The sequence below is a fragment of the Scyliorhinus canicula genome, chromosome 18 (genome assembly GCF_902713615.1).
Source record: "Scyliorhinus canicula chromosome 18, sScyCan1.1, whole genome shotgun sequence".
In the NCBI taxonomy this organism is placed as follows: Eukaryota; Metazoa; Chordata; class Chondrichthyes; order Carcharhiniformes; family Scyliorhinidae; genus Scyliorhinus; species Scyliorhinus canicula.
This window is the reverse complement of record NC_052163.1, coordinates 51,605,585-51,627,585: the sequence shown is the minus strand read 5'-3', so window position 1 is coordinate 51,627,585 and position 22,001 is coordinate 51,605,585. Positions and strand designations below refer to the sequence as shown.

The 22,001-nt window shown below is 51.7% G+C and overlaps 1 protein-coding gene across 1 annotated transcript in view; it reads left to right on the top strand.

The window, feature by feature from the left end:
• Positions 1-22,001, top strand: part of LOC119953293 (dynein heavy chain 9, axonemal-like) — a 686,444-nt gene that overhangs the window by 273,926 nt on the left and 390,517 nt on the right. Inside the window, exon 38 of the mRNA XM_038777408.1 lies at positions 1,118-1,325. Within this exon, the coding sequence (XP_038633336.1) occupies positions 1,118-1,325 (208 nt within the window). The remainder of the gene's footprint in view (positions 1-1,117; positions 1,326-22,001) is intronic.

Genomic DNA, 22,001 nt, shown 5'->3' with positions numbered 1-22,001 from the left:
TACTTTTATTAGGACACTACGGGCAATTTAGCATGGCCAATCCACCTAACCCGCACATCTTTGGACTGTGGGAGGAAACCGGAGCACCCGGAGGAAACCCACGTGCACAGGGGGAGGACGTGCAGACTCCACACAGACAGTGACCCAGCCGGGAATCGAACCTGGGACCCTGGAGCTGTGAAGCATTTATGCTAACCACCATGCTACCCTGCTGCCCCTAATCTTATCTTGCCCCTTATCTTGGTTAAATAAATATTGCGCAAATGACGTAAGAGATCAGAGAGCCAGCACTGTCAAATCAAGCAATGTTTGCTTGCAAGGGTGGATAGAGGCAGGTACGGGGATTGGGTGTCAGCTTGTCAACAGTCTAACGGATTTCTGGGCTCTTACCCAAAATTCTGAGAACACACACTAACAGATTCAAAATCAGCTTCTTCTCCCCTGTTACCAGACTCCTGAATGATCCTCTTATGAACTGAACTGATCTCTCAATGCATCTTCTCCACTGTGTAGCACTATACTGCGTATGCTTCATCCGATGTCTATGTCTATGTATTTGTCGTATGCCCTATGTTTTTCATGTACGGAACGATCTGCCTGGTCTGTATGCTGAACAGTCCTTTTCACTGTACCTCAGTACATGTGACAATAGATGTTAATCTAAATTTTATGCATTCTTGACTGCCAACAAATGCATCGCAGTATTCAAATGCCCGAACCCAGGAAAAACTTTACTTGATTGACAGCTCTAGCGCCCTGATTTTTTTTTTCTGTTAGTTGCAAATTGCTCCTTGAACTTTGTTCATCTCATTTCTGATGTGATATGGCTTCTTCACCTGTGTCCACCTTTTAAAAGTTGTTTGGCATTTTTCATCTATGTAAATGACAATGAGATCTGCTGGTGTCTTGATGTGATTTGGCAACAGCAAGCAGCAGCTCAATTTCTGTATTGTACTTATGTGATGGGTGGAACTGTCCTACGGATATACTCTGTGACTATGTTGGAAGTGGTAAATTTCACTCCGTAGGCACTTTGTAGCAAATATACCGTACCTGCCAAAGAGGTACTGAAAGATTATGGGTTCTACTTGCTGATGTGGGTGCAATTTCTTTCTAGGCATGTTTGGTGCATACCATAGAGACCATTCGTATTCGTTATTTCATGGAAAGGCTGCTGGATAGGCGCAGGCCTGTCATGCTTGTGGGGAATGCTGGGACAGGTAAATCCGTCCTGGTGGGGGAGAAACTTGGATCGCTGGACCCTGATGAGCACATGGTGAAGAATGTACCATTTAACTACTACACCACATCTGCCATGCTACAAGGTAAGAGAATCTCAGCTAGTCAGGGAATGGATATTAACGAAAGGATATATGCTTCAAGTGTTTGAAACACAAATCACAGACTTTTATTGAACACAAGTCAATTACCTGATGGTCATTTGTTGAGAATATTATTTTTTTTACTAATACATGATGGCAGCGAGTCTGTAGAAATTCTCTCCTTAAAGGGCTGAGCCGCCGCATCAACAATCTTCCAATGCCTTGTATAAAAAAACGCTAAAATGCATTTTACAAAGCTAAACATTGATAAGAAAGCATGACCACAAACAGAAGGAAGTAAGATGGTTTAAGCTCTGTTGGTAATAACACTTTTACTGCATTCAATCTAAGGCACTTGAAATTGTAACATCTTGATTGAGACCGTGATGTCATGGCGAACACCTACTGCTCAAACAAAATTATTTTATACGGTCTCTTTAGTATATGGCATCTGCAGATACCATCTGTGTTTTCTGAGTATGTTCTTGATTCATGAACAGGCGCTTGGCCTCCTCTTTCCTCCTCTTTCTGTGTGCCGATATTCATTTTCGCTATATGTTGAGCACAGGTTATTCTGTTTCGAATGTTGGACAATATAGGTACTGAGGTCAATTTTTAAGTTCTACGACAACTGCAGGAAGCCACCGTAGTTCAAGCAGCGATCATGTTAATTCAACCCTCATCTCTTGCTGTTGGAGCGGGACACCGGAAATCACTGCCCAGAGGATGTCTTCAAAGAATAACAGATATGTCAGCATTGATAATCTAGCACCCGGTTTCCTCCACCATCAACACCTATCTTGACTGCAAAATCTATGTAATATTAATGGGGATAGCATTATGATAATTAATGAGTGACATTTATGAACAAGTCAATACACCAATAATTTCTCAACTGAAATATAGCTTGTGATCCTGTAGGTCAGCGAGGGCTGGATGTTCATGTCAGAGGTGGGAATTGGGTGACGAGATTAATCCCACCGTTGTGATTTTATCTTTACCTTGAGACTGCCGGCAGAAAGAATCTTCTGCAATCCAGGCGCCAAGTACCCAGGAGGCAGCCCAATGCCGTAATGGAGGCAGACCAAATCCAGAGTGGGCAGGTTAAAAGACCTGTCTCCTTTCCTAAAAAGCCTTGGCATGGTTATTCCAAGGCAATCAGAGGCTCATCCACATACCGTTGAGCCATCTGACCATTTTAAACCCCCCACCTCCTTCACCCACTCATCATTATCTCTTCCCCAGCCCCCCAACCTCACCATATCACCTATTACCCACTTCCTGGAATGGCGACACTAACTTATGAGGAGAGATTGAGTCGGTTAAGATTGTATTAGCTGGAGTTCAGAAAAATGAGGGGGAGGATTTCATCGGAACCTATAAAATTCTAACAGGACTACGCATGGTAGCTGCAAGAAGGATGTTTCTGATGGTGTGGAAGTCCAGAACCAGGAGTCACAGTCTGAGGATATGGGTAGACCATTTAGGACAGAGATGAGAAATTTCTTCATTCGGAGAGTGGTGAGCCTGTGGAATTCATTACCACAGAAAGTAGTTGAGACCAAAACATTGTATGTGCTCAAGAAGCAGTTAGATATAGCATTTGGGGCAAAGGGGATCAAAGGATATGGGGGGCGGGGGGGGGGGGGGGGGAGAACTGGATTAGGTTATTGAGTTGGATGATCAGCCATGATCACAATGAATGGCGGAGCAGGCTCGAAGGGCTGAATGGCCTCCTCCTGATTCTATTTTCTTTGTTTCCATGTTGATGAGCAGAATTCAAAAGCCCTGTTGTAATATTTGACAGCCACCAAAAAAGCCCATAAAACATCCCAAATGAACAGACTCTCCCAACCAACCGTGTAAGCAATGTCAAGCACTTCTAAAACGATTAGAGCCCATCAAACGCCATGAGTAAATATATAGACTTCAGTACTGCTATCTGAACAGATGGTGAGACTGAATACATAAGGTCAGTGACAGTGTTGTGGGTGCATTTAGAGCTGAATACACAAAATAATGGGAATAGATGAATTATTAACACCTTATTCTTATAATAGGCTATCGTTTCAATTATATGAAATGTACTCTACCTTTTTTATTAATTGGATCATTTTTTAACTAATCTGAAGAGTTTTCCACATTTACCATGTTGATCCTTTACTTGACAGCTGATCAATTAGCAAAAGTTAGAATCTGACAAATGAACTTCGTTTAATGAAATCTTCCAACACAACACCGTCATAACTCATCCTACTGAACACAGATACATACAGTTCATGTTACAACATTTAATGATGAACTGTAAAGAAGACACAACCATTTTACTTATCTTTTAAACTCTTCACATCTCCATTCCATGATTCACACCTCAGTGCAACTGGTGTAAAACCTGACAGCTGTTAAAATCCTGCCGCTGGCATAAAAAAAACTACTTGGAACAGGCTCTAAATACAACCACAACACTGTCACTGACCTCCTTCAAATTGGGGATGGGAGGTAGGGGATGGCTATCTGGTCCCTCTCCTGATCTTGGGAAAATAGTCAAAGGGGGAAACAGAGCTGGGAATTCTGGCCATCCCGCTTGGCAGCCATTTTTCTTCTGGCCCATCTCTGATTGGTCCCGATTGGAACCAATCTGACCCTGGTACTTTGATATGCAATGGTACATAGTGATAGGATATCTACTTTCCTCATTCCTGAAATCTGGTTCTAGTTCTGAATGTTGCCTAGATACCAGCTTCCCCCTCCACAAAAGAGGAGGAAAAGCTGAAGGGATGGATGTGACCAAGATTGCCTCCTACTTCTCCTTGGGGGTAGGCCGGATTGACATTCATGTACATGGGTGGCTCAGTGGTTAGCACTGCTGCCTCATAGTGCCAGGGACTCTGGTTCAATTCCGACCTTAGGTAACTGTCTGAGTAGAGTTTCCACAGTCTCTCTGTGTCTGCGTGGGTTTCCTCTGGGTGCTCCGTTTCCTCCTGTAGTCCAAAGATGTACAGGTTAGGTGGATTGGCCATGCTAAATTGCCCCTTAATGTCCAACGATGTGCAGTTAAGCAGGGTTATGGGAGTGGGGAGTGGGCCTAGATAGGGTGCTCTTTCAGATTCAATGGGCAGAATGGCCTCCTTCTGCAACACAGGAGCGCAATAGTTCTAAGGTTCTACATCTGATAATTACCTATCCTCTTGGTTGGAGATAGTGTTTGGTAGGCCACTGTATGATTTCGATAGTCTGATATTAAGGTTAGATACTTAAGATTTGCAAATGCTAGATCGTTCAAAGGTAGAGACAAAACATTTCACAGATGCGAATCTTCTGAAGAAATTGTGACAGGACAGGTCTTTTCCAACCTGCCTTCTGTAACCTGACTCTGTCCTAAAAATTGGAGGTAGAGTAATTTGAATAATAGGAAAGGCTCCTGTGTCAGTCCTGGTACTGCTCCTTTGCACCAGCTTATTAGATGTCTGACTGTCAAAAAGTTCACTACTTAATCAAAGGCTTTCAGTAAATTTCTTAGTCCTCGTCAGTAAATTTGTCAAGCTTACAGATTCCTTTCGGGTCAAGACAGCATTAACTTCTAAGTTTATTTCTCAGATGTAGGCAACTTTACTAACACTGAGTGCAGCAGTGCCATGTAGTAATGGTCTTAATGTTTGCAGCAATTAAAATAGCATCAATTCAGCAGATTTGTAAGTGCCATTGATTTTTTTTGGGTCGGTGCTATAAACTTTTCAGCACAGCAGAGTACAAGTCCCAGGCAATTATGGGATGTGGTAAGCAACCGCATAAATCACCTGTCAGCGTTTCCTGGAATTTCTGTGCATAATAATGATGAATACTCTAGATGGAGGTCTTGTGGCATAGTGGGAGTGTCCCTGCCTCCAAACCCAAAGCTCCATGTTCAAGTCCCACTGCAGGATTTCATGGCCAAGGAAGGTATAATAACCCTCACCAGATCCACGGGGATGGCCCAATTGATCTCCCCATGGGGCTTGTGGAATACAAACTCCCCCGATGAGGGGCAGAAGCCTAGCAGCTGGGGCTCAAGAAACTAACACTTAAAAGCCGGCCCGGATTGGGACCGGCAAGTTCGGCAGTTTCAGCCGGAACCTGTGTGCTGTATGCCACATTGAAGCTTTTACTTTTGTCTTGAGAACAAACCTGTGTTTGTATCACCTTCCCAGGTCTACTGAGGATTTTATAGAAGGTGCATTCATAATACGATCAATCATGCCAAGCATCAAATTTCAAACCGTTTCACGCACCAGGCGGTGAGAGCATGAGAGATTCCTGGTCAGCTATGTGATAGAAAGAATTTGGAGCCTCTACCATCATTATTCATAGCTCTAGGCTGCAACATGCATGTAAAAGTGCATGTTGACACAGCAACTAAGTCCATTCAGGACTCGGCTGGCTCAGTTGGCTGGAGGGCTGGTGTGCATCAGAATGCCATGGGGTTCGATCCCTGTTCATAGGGTGGATTCAGGCATTTTCTCCTTACCTTTCCTGTGATGGAGGTTGTGACACTGTTGGGCGGACCTGCTTTCAGACAGAGACCCGAGAAGAAGACACTATAGATGTCTAACGGTGGTAAATCTTGAGGAAAATCTGCACCATTACTACAAGAAGAAGAATCTACTTCATTGAAGTCTTATGTACCAGAGTTGTCTTTTATATTTAGGATTAAACAAGCCGTGTAGCTAAGAGGCAACACATGTAAGAAAACAGATTATCAGATGCTTTCGCAGGTAAATCTTTTATATGTAAAAAAAACTCTTGTCTAGCAAACTTGCTCACTTTCACTGTGGGCTGGACTTTTTCATTTCCATTCCCTAAGTGCATCTGAAATGCTCTGCTATTAATGCAATTCATTTGTACTGTTGGGACATAATTTATTCAATATTCAGTGGTTCAAAAATTCTCTTTGCAGTTACCATCTTGTCACTGAATCTCATTAAGTAGTGACTCATCCAGTTGGTATATCTGTAAATGTTATTTTAATTTTAGAGAGACTGAAAGGCAGTTTGAATAACCAATATTTTTTCAAGGCAAAATTGCATATCATTGACAAACATACGAAGTGATATGCAAGGGCTGCACTCGGAATATAATGACAAGGAGGACTCAGGTAGTCTGGTGCAAGGACAGGAGGAAAACTTGCAATTCTCTCATTGTGTCATCACCGGACTGGAAATTGCTATTTTTCTAAAGAGCACAATGTTATGCTGGGAGAATTATTAAGGGGCTCTATTTTTATGTTTTTCTTTTTCTCCTTCATCCACTTGTATTACAAAGAACAAAGAAAAGTACAGTACAGGAACAGGCCCTTCGGACCTCCAAGCCTGCGCCGACCACGCTGCCCGTCGAAACTAAAATCTTCTACACTTCCGGGGTCCGCATCCCTCTATTCCCATCCTATTCATGTATTTGTCAAGATGCCCCTTAAACATCACTATCGTCCCTGCTTCCACCACCTCCTCCGGCAGCGAGTTCCAGGCATCCACTACCCTCTGTGTATGCAACTTGCCTCATACATCTCCTCTAAATCTTGCGCCTCGCACCTTAAACCTATGTTCCCTAGTAATTGACCCCTCTACACTGGAAAAAGTCTGACTATCCACTCTGTCTATGCACCTCATAATTTTGTTGACCTCTATCAGGTTGCCCCTCAACCTCCGTTGTTCCAGTGAGAACAAACCGAGTTTATTCAACCGCTCATCATAGCTAATGCCTTCCATACCAGGCAACATCCTGGTAAATCTCTTCTGCACCCTCTCTAAAGCCTCCACATCCTTCTGGTAGTGTGGCGACCAGAATTGAACACTATACTCCAAGTGTGGCCTAACGAAGGTTCGATACAGCTGCAACATGACTTGCTAATTTTTATACTCAGTGCCCCGGCCAATGAAGGAAAGCATGCCGTATGCCTTCTTGACTAACTTCTCCACCTGTGTTGCCCCTTTCAGTGACCTGTGGACCTGTATCCCTAGATCTCTCTCTTGAGGGTTCTACCATTCACTGTATATCCCTACCTATATTAGATATTCCAAAATGCATTACCTCACATTTGTCCAGATTAAACTCCATTAAACTCCTTCGCCCAAGTCTCTAAACAATCTAAGTCCTGCTGTATCCTCTGACAATCCTCATCGCTATCCGCAATTCCACCAACCTTTGTTTCGTCCGCAAACTTACTAATCAGACCAGTTACATTTTCCTCCAAATCATTCATCTATCCTACAAATAGCAAAGGTCCCAGCACTGATCCCAGTGGAACACCACTAGTCACAATCCTCCAATCAGAAAAGTACCCTTCCATTGCTACTCTCTGCCTTCTATGACCTAGCCAGTTCTGCATCCATCTTTCCAGCTCACCTCTGATCCCGTGTGACTTCACCTTTTGTACCAGTCTGCCATGAGGGACCTTGTTAAAGGCCTTACTGAAGTCTATATGGACAACATCCACTGCCCTACCTGCATCAATCATCTTTTGTGAAAATTGTGGAAGACCACCTCGAAAAACTCTATCAAGTTAGTGAGACACGACCACCCCTTCACAAAACCGTGCTGCCTCTCGCTAATACTTCCAAATGGGAGTAGATTCTGTCTCGAAGAATTCTCTCCAGTAATTTCTCTACCACTATTGAGGGCACAATTATGCAATCTGTTTTGACTTGGGCACATGAAAAGAGCTGTGATAGATGAGGTAGATACAAAGTTTTTTCCCAACATGCTCGAGTCAAATATTCCCGTGCCACACAACCTAATTCCTTTAAGCCCAACTTCCTGTCTGTTCTCCTACATTCATCCCCTCTGGGGAATCTCCCTTCCCATCAACTCTCAATGCCTATTACTCAGCGCATGTGGTGGGACTGCCGTGGAAGCCTTGGCTCCCTGAAAGAGAGAAAGGGATTCCATGTGGAAGCAACTGATGGAGCAGGAGAGGGGAGTCCAACTGGCTGCTCTTGCTGTTTTTTGTTTATATACTGAGGCATTTTGGTTCCAACAAGAATTCAGTATTGATTTTGGTGCCAGAAATAATGGAAGTGAGTCCAAAGACAGCAGATTGAAAGGCTGCCTGTCAGTCAGTGTTCCCTCTCCTGAGCTCAGCTTCAGCAATTCCTCCGGCCCTGACTCTCTGTTTTGTAGTGTCGCACGTCCTCCCCGCAGTTTCCCAACCGCACAATCCTCCTCATTGTCCCATGACTTTGAGTTATTATGCCAGAATAAAGTGACAGAGAAAAATACAACAAAATAGGGCAGAGATCACCCTTGGCAAAAACAAACTGTGAAAATTGTGGAAGAAAATTATATAAAGCTACAATGTATGAAATAGGGAAACGGAAATAAAGAATGAGCCAATGGGGAATATAAAATTAAAGTTGAATATATCATCTGTAACGGGCTGGTGGCTATTGAGTTTTCATTAATGGGTGCGGACATATAAAAACCACAGTCTTTACTGCAAAACTGAAACAATTTGCCAGAATACTTCCTATTCTAACAAGTTTCCGAACGCAACTAATTGGGGTCTTTTCATTTCATCAGATATTCTTTACAAGATCATTTTTAAGGTTTATGAAATCTTGAACTTCTATGTTATGAGGGTTCCCGCCTTTGCCACCCTTTCAGGCAGTGAGTGCCAGATTCCAACCTGCCTCTGGGTGAAAAGGGTTTTCCTTAGCTCCCCTCTAAACCTTCTGTCCCTTACCTTAAATCTATGCCCATTGTTATTGAGCCATCCGCTAAGGGGAAAAGTTCCTACCTATCCACCCTATCAGTGCCCCTCATAAATTTATACATCTCAATCAGGTGCCCCTCAGCCTTCTCTCCGCCAAGAAAAACAACCCCAGCCTCTCTTGATAGTTGAACCGCTCCACCCCAGGCTGCATCTGAGGTATCTCCTCTGTTTCCGCTTGAGTGCAATCACTTCTTTTCCATAGTGTGGAGACCTTAACTGCAGACAGTGCCCTAGCTATGGCTTAAGCAGCGGTTTATACAGCTCCATCATAAGTCCCCGCTCTTACATTCTATTCCTCAGCTAATTAAGGCAAGTACCCAAACGCCTTTTTAACCAGCTTATCTACCTGCCCCTCTGTCTTCAAGAGATGTATGGACATGCACAGCAAGGTCCCTCTAATCCTCTTAACTTCTTCCGGTCCTACCATTCATTGTATATTCCTTTACCTTGTTAAGGCTCCCAAAATGTACACAAAATGCCCAAAGTTCAGATTTACAATTCATTAAACCATGTTGGACCTTAACTGAGGACAGGATCAGGTCTGGCTGTGATGCATCTAATGTTGGCATGACCTGCTGACAATTGCTGTCTATGCTTATAAGTAAACAAATGGCCACTCACGTATGACATTGTAGGGCATCTGGAAGTATTCCCTCCAGGGGAACACATACGTGGACACATAGCAATTGATTGTGTGCCGCATGAGTGACAAACAGGCCATGTGCTCGCGACGGTTCCTTTAAGAGACAAGCATGTGCGACTGCTTGTCAGTCTTAAAGTTACCATGCAGTGCTGCAAACGGGTCGTGTGCACCACAGGGAAATTAGGGGGCACATTGGCGAACAACAGAAACACAAGCCAGCATCTTATTGAGGATAAGATTATTTATAAATACTGTTGAGTGGGAAAACCTCCATACATGTCTAACCTTGTTCATTGCTCCTTTCAAACCGCTGCAAAATCATGGGACTAATACATCACCTCCTGTCGAGGTGTGTAATGGATGGCAGTAGTTGAAGCTTATTATTCTCCGATCCCCCGCCGTTCCGACTTCGGCTGCCGTATTCTCCGGCTGATGAATCGGCGCGATGCGATGGGCCCCGGGGCTGCTTCAAATCTTCGGCCCGGGAAGACCTGCCAACGTGACCTTAGGTCACGCTGGCGAGAATTAAACATGCTTATTAATGATGTCAACCAGTCGTGCTGGTTGACGCCGGCGGGCGTGGAGGGTCGGCGTGGGGCGGCCGCCAGAGAGGAGACTGCATGGCCGTGGCTGGGGTGGAGGGGGGGGGTTCGTTGGTGCCAGTGGAGGATGCTACCCAGGGCTGGGGTTTGCGTGCCGGCGATCGTGGTCGGTGCCGGGGATGGGAGTGCCGGGGATGGGGAGGGGAATGCCGGGGGTGGGGAGGGGAGTGCCGTGGATGGGGATGGGAATGCCAGGAATGGGAGTGCCGGGGGTGGGAAGGGGAGTGCCGGGGATGGGGAGGGGAGTGTCGGGGATGGGGAGGGGAGTGCCGGGGGTGGGGAGGGGAGTGCCGGGGATGGGGATGGGAATGCCAGGAATGGGAGTGCCGGGGGTGTGGAGGGGAGTGCCGGGGATGGGGAGGGGAGTGCCGGGGATGGGGAGGGGAGTGTCGGGGATGGGGAGGGGAGTGCCGGGGATGGGGAGGGGAATGCCGGGGGTGGGGAGGGGAGTGCCGGGGATGGGGAGGGGAATGCCGGGGATGGGGAGGGGAATGCCGGGGGTGGGGAGGGGAGTGCCGGGGATGGGGAGGGGTGTGACGGGGATGGGGAGGGGAGTGCCGGGGCTGGGGAGGACAGTGCCGGGGATGGGGATGGGAGTGCCGGGGGTGGGGAGGGGAGTGCCGGGGGTGGGGAGGGGAGTGCCGGGGGTGGGGAGGGGAGTGCCGGGGATGGGGAGGGGAGTGCCGGGGATGGGGATAGGAGTGCCGGGGATGGGGAGGGGAATGCCAGGAATGGGAGTGCCGGGGGTGGGGAGGGGAGTGCCGGGGTTGGGGAGGGGTGTGACGGGGATGGGGATGGGAGTGCCCGGGGTAGGGATGGGAGTGCCGGGGATGGGGAGGGGAGTTCCGGGCATGGGGATGGGAGTGCTGTGGATGGGAAGGGGAGTGCCGGGGATGGGGATGGGAGTTCTGGGGATGGGGAGGGGAATGCCGGGGGTGGGAAGGGGAATGCCGGGGATGGGGATGGGAGTGCTGGGGATGGGAAGGGGAGTGCCGGGGATGGGGATGGGAGTGCTGGGGATGGGGGGGGAATGCTGGGGGTGGGAAGGGGAATGCAGGGGATGGGGAGGACAGTGCCGGGGATGGGGATGGGAGTGCCGGGGGTGGGGAGGGGAGTGCCGGGGATGGGGAGGGGAATGCCGGGGGTGGGAGGGGAATGCCGGGGGTGGGGATGGGAATGCCAGGAATGGGAGTGCTGGGGATGGTGAGGGGAATGCCGGGGGTGGGGAGGGGAATGCCGGGGATGGGGAGGACAGTGCCGGGGATGGGGATTGGAATGCCAGGAATGGGAGTGCCGGGGGTGGGGAGGGGTGTGCTGGGGATGGGGAGGGGAGTGCCGGGGATGGGGAGGGGAATGCCGGGGATGGGGAGGGGAATGCCGGGGATGGGGAGGGGAATGCCGGGGATGGGGAGGGGAATGCCGGGGGTGGGAGGGGAGTGCCGTGGATGGGGATGGGAGTGGCGGGGATGGGGATGGGAGTGGTGGGGATGGGGATGGGAGTGCCGGTGATGGGGAGGACAGTGCCGGTGATGGGGAGGACAGTGCCGGGGATGGGGAAGGGAATGCCGGGGGTGGGTGGGGATGGGAGTGCCGGGGATGGGAGTGGTGGGGATGGGGATGGGAGTGCCGGTGATGGGGAGGACAGTACCGGGGATGGGGATGGGAATGCCGGGGAGCTGAGTGCCGGTGATGGGAATGGGAGTGCCTGTGGTGGGGAGGACAGTGCCGGGGATGGGGATGGGAATGCCGGGGAGCTGAGTGCTGGGGATGGGAATGGGACTGCCGGGGGGCTGAGTGCCGGGGATGGGGAGCTGAGTGCCGTGGATGGGGATGAGAGTGCCGGGGATGGGGGTGCTTGGGATGGGGTGGGGGAGGTTTCCCTGGCCAGGTGCCAGCTGGCAGCAGTCGCGACCATGCAGCCCATGGCACCTGGCTGCGGAGGGGGGTATGGGCAATGATGATATGTTGTCTACCCCCGCCCACTGCAGACCGTTATGTTTGGGCATCACCCAGTGATGTTGGCCGCCGGAGAGGGACCCGCCCTATGGGATCAGGAGCAGGGACGTGCCAGGGAGATGGCCCCGTGTGTATCGGTGCCGCTCATCGTACCAGGACCTCACTGACCGGGCATGCAGGAGGAGACTCAGGATGAGCCGGGAAACCGTCGGCCATATCTGCCACTTGATGGCACACCTGGCACCGCGTGGGACTGGGGGTGGACACCTCTCCCATTGGCCGTCAAGATGGCGAGGGGCCTGGACGTCTACGCCACGGGGTCATTCCAGTTGCCAAGTGGGGACCTGTCCGGTATCTCCCATGCAGTGACTGATGCCCTGTATGACATCTCGGACCGGTACATCAAGTTCCCTGAGGACCGGCCCCACCAGGATGCCCAGGCAGCAGGATTCGCAGATGTGGCCAGGATGCCCATAGTACAGGGGGCGATCGAGGAGATGCACGCCGCCGTGCGGCCACCAGCGGATAACAGGGACGTGTTCATGGATTGGAAGAGGACCTACTCCATGAACATTCAGGTGGTCTGTGATCACCGGATGAAGATTCTGCACGTCTGCATCTGGTACCCGGGCAGTGTGCATGACTCGTTCATATTGGCACAATCGTTCATCCCCGCCATGTTCAAGGGGCAATCCCCCGGCTGGAAGGCTTGTTGCTGGGCGACAAGGGTTACCCATTGCAGTCATGGCTGATGACGCCTATATGGAGGCCACAGACTGACGCGGAGAACCGTTACAACGGTGCCCATGCAGCGACCAGGGGTGTGGTCGATAAGTGCTGTGGGCTGCTAAGGATGCGCTTCAGGTGCTTGGACCGCACTGGAGGGGCCCTCCACTACTATTTGGAGAGGGTCGGCCAAATCGTTGTTGTCTGCTGCGTCCTCCACAATATAGCCCAGCAGAGGGAGGGGGAGGAGCAACACGACGAAGCGCAGACCTCCCCAGATGAGGAGGATTGGGGCAATGTACGGGACAGGTGGGCTGGACAGGGACGGGAGGCTGCCAACCGTCACCGGCTGGGCCAGCGGGCACGGGACGTGCTGATAGCCGCACCGTGCGCAGACTGGGGGGGTGGGAATCACTGTGTATGGGCACGGACAGCACAGTACGCCACCCCACCCAGCACCCTCACCCCAGCCATCAACCACCACCCTCATCCCACCCTCCACCCTCACCCCACCCACCACCCTCACCCCACCCACTACCATCACCCCACCCACCACCCTCACCCCACCCACCACCCTCACCCCACCCACCACTCACCACCTACCACCCTCACCCCACCCACACCCACCACCCATCACCCTCACCATACCCACCACCCTCACCCCACGCACCACCCACCACCCTCACCCCACCCACCACCCATCACGATCACCATATCCACCACGCTCACTTCACGCACCACCCACCACCCTCAGCCACCCATCACCCACCACCCTCACACCACCCACCACCCTCACCACCCATCACCCACAACCGCATCACCCGACCACAACCGCATCACCCGCATGCACACCACCTCTCCATTGCACATCCACCTGCAGCACAATGGGCTGGGCTCACACGGTCGCCAGTGGAAGCAAGTCTATTGCAGGCCATGGAGGATGCTGACAACCCGCTCTGCGATGAGCCCCGGGTTCTACATCGTTAGACAATGTCTGACTCATGGCCACAGCAACACCCGCCACCTGGAACGTCCCTGCATGCGGCCTGGACACTGCAGCGCACGGACCCGTCGTCTACCCGAGGGCGGGATGGTGAGGAAGGCCCGGGGAGGGCGGGGGGGGGGACACTCACCTGAGCGCGACGTCCTATCACCCCTCACACACACTGGCACTCACCTCCCACCCCACCCCCGCATGCATCGGACAGAGCACAGAGGCAGCTTCTGTAGGTATGAAAGTGATTTTACTGACAAACAGTCTATACATGTGCCCTAGCCCCAATGACTAATCTGTGCCTTGCTCCCATACCATCTTACTCAGTGTCTAATGTTTGGCCTCCTGGGACCTTTGACTACGTTGAGGTGGTTCCCCAGACGGTACAGCAGAACTGGAGGTGGACTGCTGTGGTTCCTGCCCTGTGACTAGGGTCCCCTTTTTGAGGACATTTCCTGGGGCAGCCCAGCCTGGGTGGGCCAGGCTGTGGCTCACCTGATGCACCTGGGACGGAAGGAGGGGGGGGGAGTCCGAGATGTCGCAGTGTTCCGGGACCTCCCCTGCAGGGGGACCCGGAACAGGCCCCGGAACCTCCTCCTCCCTCGGGGTGCCAGATGGCCCCTGGCCTCTCCATGGGTCGGGGGTGCAAACGGATCCAGCACCTGATGCACCTCCGGCACCTAATGCTGCCAGTCCTGGAGGCCCGCCCTGGTATCAACAAGGGTCTGCAAGTTTGCAGCCATGGAGCTCAGGGAGTTGGCCATCCCTGCCTGTTTGGGCAATGCCGACCAGCACCTGGGCAATGGCGCCGATGCCCTCAGCGATGGCCTTCTGGGACTGCGCCTGTTGAGACTGGGCTACGGCGTTGAGTTCCGCTGCGATCTGCTGCTGGCTCTGGTTCATGGCTTCCTGTGAGTCGGCAGCCATGTCCTGGGCCACAGACGCCGCCTGCATGGAAAGCCCCCGGCCTTGCATACTGCGACCCATGTCTGACACCGTTGCACCCATTGGCTACACCGTGGACATCACCCGTGCGGTTTAGACCTGGGTGGCACGCATGACCGGCACCACTCCCTGCTCCTGCATGCGGGTGGACTCCTCCACTTGCGTCTGCATGTGCTGCAAGCCGGCCGTCACTCCTTCGATCGTCCCTGCATCGGGCCTATGGGTGGGTGTGGTAACTCCAGAAACCTTGGACCCGTCTGGGCGGCAGCTGGTTTCTGGGGCTGGGCTGCCCTCCGAACGTCCGGCCCCTCGGCTGCCCCTACCTCCACCTGCTGTACCGGGATGGCTGTGTGGTGCTTACCAGTGAGTGTACCAGGAGCCTCATCATTAAAGTGCCCAACCGAGGTGAGTGTCTCTGCGATGGTGGAGGGTGTAGGAGATAGCAGTGGCGTAATGTCGAGGTCCTCATCAGATCCGAAGTCCGGGGTCCCCTGTGGTGGTGTTTCCTGTCCATCAGTCCCCTGTCGTTGGGTGTCCTCGGTGGGTGTGTCCTGTGTGTGGGTGTCCTGGCTGGTTGAGTCCTGTGAGTCACTGTCCTGGGTGGGTGTGTCCTGGGTGCGTGTGTCCTGGGTGCGTGTGTCCTGGGTGCGTGTGTCCTGGGTGCGTGTGTCCTGAGTGTGGGTGTCCTGGGTGTGGGTGTCCTGGGTGTGGGTGTCTTGGGTGTGGGTGTCCTGGGTGTGGGTGTCCTGGATGTCAGTGTCCTGGGTCGACTGGGACGGGGGCCTGTTGGTGTGGCTGCCCTCCCCGCTGCTGGATATGGCCCTACGGCGTCGCCGCACTGGCACCAGATGGGGGCGGCGGATGCCTGACGGTCCAGGTCTATCTCTGGGCTGTGGGCACCCCAGGCTGCATGGGGGCCTCGTATTCCTGACGGCCCTGGTCGTTCCGTGTCCTGTGGGCGCCCTGGCACATCCTAGGGCCAGTCGGTGTCCGCAGGGACGGGTGGGGCGACGTTTGGTCCTGTAATACACAATACAGCATGCATTGTTAGACATGCAGATAGGGGGCCGAAGGGGGGGATGGGAAATTGGGGGAAGGTGGGAAGGGGGCAAGATGGGAAGAGGGAAGGGGCGATGGCGAGATGCGGGAAGGGAGGAGAGAGGAGATGGGAGGATGGGGGGGAGGGGGTCGGGGGAAGGGAGGAGAGAGGAGATGGGGGGACGGGGGGAGGGGGAGGGGAAGGGAGGAGAGAGGAGATGGGGGGACGGGGGGAGGGGGAGGGGAAGGGAGGAGAGAGGAGATGGGGGGAGGGGGGACGGGGAAGGGGGGACGGGGGGAAGGGGGGATGGGGAGAGATGAGATGGGGGAATGGGGGAGGGGGAATGTGGGTAAGGCAGTGGGGTGTCTCTCTTGGTGCTGCACCCCCGACCTCTGCTTCCGCAACCTCCCGGTCCTTGGGTCTGCCTGCAAGGTCCAGGGTCCTCTCATGAATGGTGAGGGGGCGCAATTCAGGTGGACCCCTTCCGGTCCTCTCACTTTCCTGGTTGTTGTGACCGTGCTTCTCCTGCGGGGGTGGGGGGGGGGGGGGGGGGGGGTAGGGGTGGCAGAGGTAAAGTGTAACAGTGTTAGGCGGACATATGCTTGCAGAACAGCGGTTGTCTGTTTGTTGGCATAGGTTCACAGCCCATACTGCCAATGCAGCCTACATGGGTGGGTGCAGCCATGTCGGTTCCAGCTAGGGCTTTGCCGCCCAACGGGGCGGGGGGGGGGGGGGGGCCGCGGTGGTTACTCGCCCCGGCTGTCCTGGCTGTTATGGCCACGCCGCTGACGGCCTCTGCCACCCCCATCCACAGGCGCCGGCTGACGTGTGGTGCGACCCTGCGGCCCTTTCCTGGGTACAGGGCCTCCCTCCTCTGCTTCACTGCATCCAGGAGCACCTTGATGTCCAGCTCCTGCAATCTTGGCGCTGCGTGGCGGGTGGCCATTTTGCCGAGTCTCCGGTGGTGGTGTCTTTTGTGCTGCAACCCCGCGTGGCCTCAATGACGGCGTGCGCGTCTGTGACGGATGGCGCAGTCGGGAATGGCGTCACGCCGCTGCTAGCCCCTTCCAGATCGGAGGATTCTGGAACTTCCGGTTGGCCCAACACCGGAGTGGTTCACGCTGTTCTTGGCGCCGGCGTCTGGCTATCCCGCCGATTACGGGAGAATCCCGCCCAAGTGCATCCAAAGGTGCATACACACCACAAGTCGAGAGATTTGATGATCAAGGTGCAAAATTCTTACAACTGGAAACAAAGACAAAGGTGACTGAGCTGACAATGCCTTTCAGTCTCTTTTAGGGCAGAGGAGAGAGAGGGGAGATGCACGGCAGTTAGCGTGGTCAGCAGAGGATAGAAGCTGCGAATCTGAGCTACCAAAGCAGGATGTTGGATCGAAGACAATGTCTGGTCGAAGAGACAGATCGTGGAATCATCTAAAGGATTCAGGAGATTTGTCCTGATGTGGCCAGGGGGGGAAGAAGACTTGTCAGAGCAGGCTGGTGGCGGATCTGGAAACTCTCTGAAAATTGGGGAAAGCATCTTGAGACAGTCACACGAAATAACTACTCCACAGAATGGAGAAACATGATCCCATTGGATGCTGGGACAGACTGTGTTTTCCCTTCAGGACAGTGACTCTGTGGATAGTGTGGTGAACATATAACCGAAGCATGGGGTTATTGGTCATCTTAGGGTTAGCTTTTCTGTAGTTTTGAGTGTACGTTGATTACAAAATAGTATTTAGTCAGTGTTACTTTTTGTCTGTTCCAGTAAAACTTAAAACCTGTCATGCATTTCCTTTAAATTGGCCTCTGCAAAGCCCAAGCTTTTTTTTGAAGAAGTTATCTTTAAGAAAAGATAAATGATCTTAACTCAAAGTTACGGGGAAGCACAGCACAAGAATATTTTGGCAGCAGCATTACAAGAAAAATGCAGCGATTATCTCTCTGCTAACAGTAACTAGAGTAAAACAGAAAAAGTGGAACTTGCATTCGTACAATGCCTTTTATTTCTATTCCTTGTTGGAGAGCAACTGGCCTTTGCTGTTCACCTCGCTAAAAGGCACAGCTGCAAACAGCAGCTAAATGTGTGGGATATCGATTACAGCCTTATATTCCAACCACTAAGTGACATCCTGCCTCAGTGTGCTGATCCCTGTCAAAATGGAATGTCACCTCCCACTGACTTCAGCTCAAATACAACACTGAGGAGCCAAGGAAGGAGCTGATGTTTTCAATTATTCCAGTCTCCTGCTTCAGTCATGTCAGCGTCATAAACTAATGGGCCGCAACTTCCGTGCTCCCCATTGTCGGCTTGAGAGGCACCCCAATGATGTACAGGGGAATCCCTATCAGAATCTCCCAGGTAAGCATTTACACAGCATTGTCCAGAAGGGCTAACTTCCCCCGGTCAATTGCGCTGCTTCGTGAACCATCAGAGAAAGCGATTTAAATCACTACAATTCAATGGTTCTGCCAAGATTATGAAGTCTCAAGTTTCGGGGCTCAAAGCTTGATGGCATGGGATCAAGAGGCAATGGGATCACTTCTCTGCTGGGACGTCAATGTCTGCCAGTTAGGATCCAGCTGTGCCTGCAAGGCAGACATAAAGGCCCAGTTGATTTTGGCCAGTTGGGATAAGGGAGCGCAGGACCTTCCTGTAAGAACCCCCAGTGCTAGTGAGCTTAAGGGGAGGGAAACCCAGACGGAAGATACAGGTGAATCCAATTGGATGAGTGAATAGGCCGGGGCCACTCATGTTCTGGAGATGGGAGGGCACCTGATCTGGGAGTGTGCGATCGCTGCCGGTGAAGGTCTGGCAGTGGTTGCTTCCACTATAATGATGGTCATCAGCTGCGACACTCTCTGCTCCATTGCAGGATTCTGATTGACATCTGGAAGGAGCCAGGGGAGTTGGCTATCTTATGAATCACTGCACTGGAAGAGCACAGCAATGTGTGACAGCTCCAAGGGAAGACCTTGCAGAACAAGACCAGGAGGCCACAGGGCAGGATCAGGGGCAGGGAGGCCATATCTGCTGTGCAGGAGGCTCGAAGATGCAGAAGAAAACCAAGGGTCGACCTGACTCGTGTGTCCTTCATGGAGCTGTCCAACACCATCTGCCATTGAAGACTCCACCTTACTGTGCAGCACCTGTGCCGTGCCCTTGCGGACTTGGTGCAAGGTTGCGGTGGAGTATCCCTGCTCCTGTGGCTGTCATGGTTACAACAGCCCTCAAATTCTAGACCACAGAGTCCTTCCTGGCCTCCATGGGTGTCCTCTGTGGTATCTCACAGGCATCTGTGTATAAGCTCATTCTTGAGGTGACGGATGCACTGTATGCACAGGCTCTGGACTACATCCACTTTGACCTGGACCAAGCCCGGCAGGATAAAAGCACGACGAGCTTTGGCCACACAACTGATCTGTCACAGGTGCAGAGGGCGATAGATTGCACCCATGTTGCTTTTTGCATCCTGTGGCACCAGAAGGCATGCCACTCCCACATTGTCCAGCTAGTGTGTGACCACCAGATGCGTTTCATGTATGTGGCTGCCCGTTTTCGAGGAAGCGTGCATTACAGCTACATCCTCAGCCAGTCACAGATCCCTGACGTCTTCGAAGGACACACAAATTACAGGGATGGATCCTTGAGGTCCATAAGACATAGGAGCAGAATTAGGCCACTTGGCCCATCGAGTCTGCTCCGCAAGGGTCAAGAGATATAGCCCCTCAGGTCATGGCTGATGACGCCAGTCCGGAGGCCACAACCACTATGGAGACCAAATGCAATGAGGCACATAGTGTGACCCGAGCTCTCATCGAGCGATGCATTGGCCTGTTGAAGATGCGGTTCCATTGCCTTGATAGGTACGGTGGGGCCCTCCATACAACCCCGGAAGATCTGCTTCATTGCTGTGGTCCGCTGTGTCCTCCACAGCCTGGCTCTTCAGTGGGGTGAGGAGCTTCCTGAGGATGAACTTGAGCAGCGTGTTCTCTGATGAGAAGGATGTACCTGAGGACGCTGTGGAAGAGCCCGCTGAAGATCCAGAGGATGGAGACCAGGCAGGTGCAAGGGTGTGCATGGGCAGGAGGGCTCGAGTGTTATGGTGTTGGACAAGGCGCCCAATTTATTTTAAGAAACCGGAAGAGAAACCCCAACAATTTTTCAATTTGTAAACTGAGGAAAGGACACTTAACCCCCAGGATTGATTTCACTGACAATTAGGGATTTTTTGGTTGTATTAAAACACGCTGTATTATTAACATCCAAAGGGAAAACAGCTTTTCAATTAACAGCTAAACTGTGCTTAAAAATAAAAATGGTATTTGAGTTTACTTTTCCATCTACTTCTGAAATCTCAATTAGGTAAACTCCGATACAGGTCAAATGCCATTTATTAATAAAGTTAACATTTACTGCCTTATAGATTTATTCACAAAGTCCTTGCAGAGAAGCTTTCAGATGTCACTCTGAGAATCGCAACTCCTTTCATCAGAACCCAGAGTAGAACTCTAAAAATGACACAGGGTAGGACTGAAAAATAAACTAAAATTAGACGCAGCCCCTTCCATAAGTGACATCATAGCATGCATAGCTTTTAACCCCTTTGGCTTTAGAAGACATATAGGGCGGGATTCTCCGGTCTCCAACACTGAAATCGGGTTAGGCGATCGGCCGGAGAATCCACGTTGGCGCCAAAATTGGGCCAGCGCCGCATTTGTGATGCCCCACCCCCTCCAAAACGGCAGGGTCTTGGAGTGCGCCGCACGCCGTCGGGACGGCCTCAGGACATTACCTGAGGCCCTGCCCCCGATGAGCCGAGTTCCCAATGGCGTCGGTTGCGTGTGGTATTTTTTTCTGGGAGCTCGGTGTGGCGGCAAGTCCAGCGGATGGCAGGTTGGGTCCGCGCACTGCCGGCGCCATGTTGTATGGCGCTCCGCTGCAGGTCATTAGCTGTGCGCATGCATGGCCATCTCCGTTTTCGGCGTGGGAGCCGGGAGTTTAATCTGGTACCGGAGATAGCCCCTCACCAATTCCGGGACCGGTGAGGGTTTCACGCAGATTTTTTGATCATAAAAGACCACACATGCTCCACTGGTGCCAGCATTTAGTCGCTGAAACAGATAATCCAGCCCATAATCTGGATACCTTAACCTAAATTATTTTAAGAACATTATTGTGACAGACACATAATACAACATATATAATTTTTTCCTATATTCATCACAAGTGACTCCCTCATCGCTTCCCATTTCATAGACGAAGACTAGCTCTGTCTGATAGTATGACCCCCCTGCCTACCCAGCATGTCTTTACCCTTCTGCTACCAGGAGGATTGAAGATGACTGAGATATCGATCATCAGGTTGCTGGGGCTGGAGAGTCCTTGTGACCCTACTACCCTGTCACTGCAGGAAGCTGATGACAATTCGCAGTGAGGAATAGTTTGTGGTGCTCCTCAGCTACTGCTTATGTCTGACCCCTGTCTGTCTGCTGCCAGCAAGCTGACAACCCGGCTCATGTCTGGGTGAGGTTCTGTCCGACATTCCTCTGTCCCATTGCTCAGGAAGGGGATTAAAGGTGAGGGTGTTGTGTTCACTGAATCATGCCCGAGTCCGATCACTGCGAATGAAACATTTGGTGGGCATGGGGGCCCACTGAGAGCACCTGTTCCCAATGGCGTGAAGCACCACAGGGAGGAGGGTTTCTGATTCTGAGGCGTTAAAGTGGTGATCAACAATAATATTTAATTCAGTGACATATCAAAATTTCATAGAATTTACAGTGCAGAAGGAGGCCATTCGGCCCATCGAGTCTGCACCGGCTCTTGGAATGAGCACCCTACCCAAGCCCATACCTCCACCCTATCCCCATAACCCAGTAACCCCACCTAACACTAAGGGCAATTTGGACCCTGAGGGCAATTTAGCCTGGCCAATTCACCTAACCTGCACATCTTTGGACTGTGGGAGGAAACCGGAGCACCCGGAGGAAACCCACGCACACACGGGGAGAACGTGCAGACTCC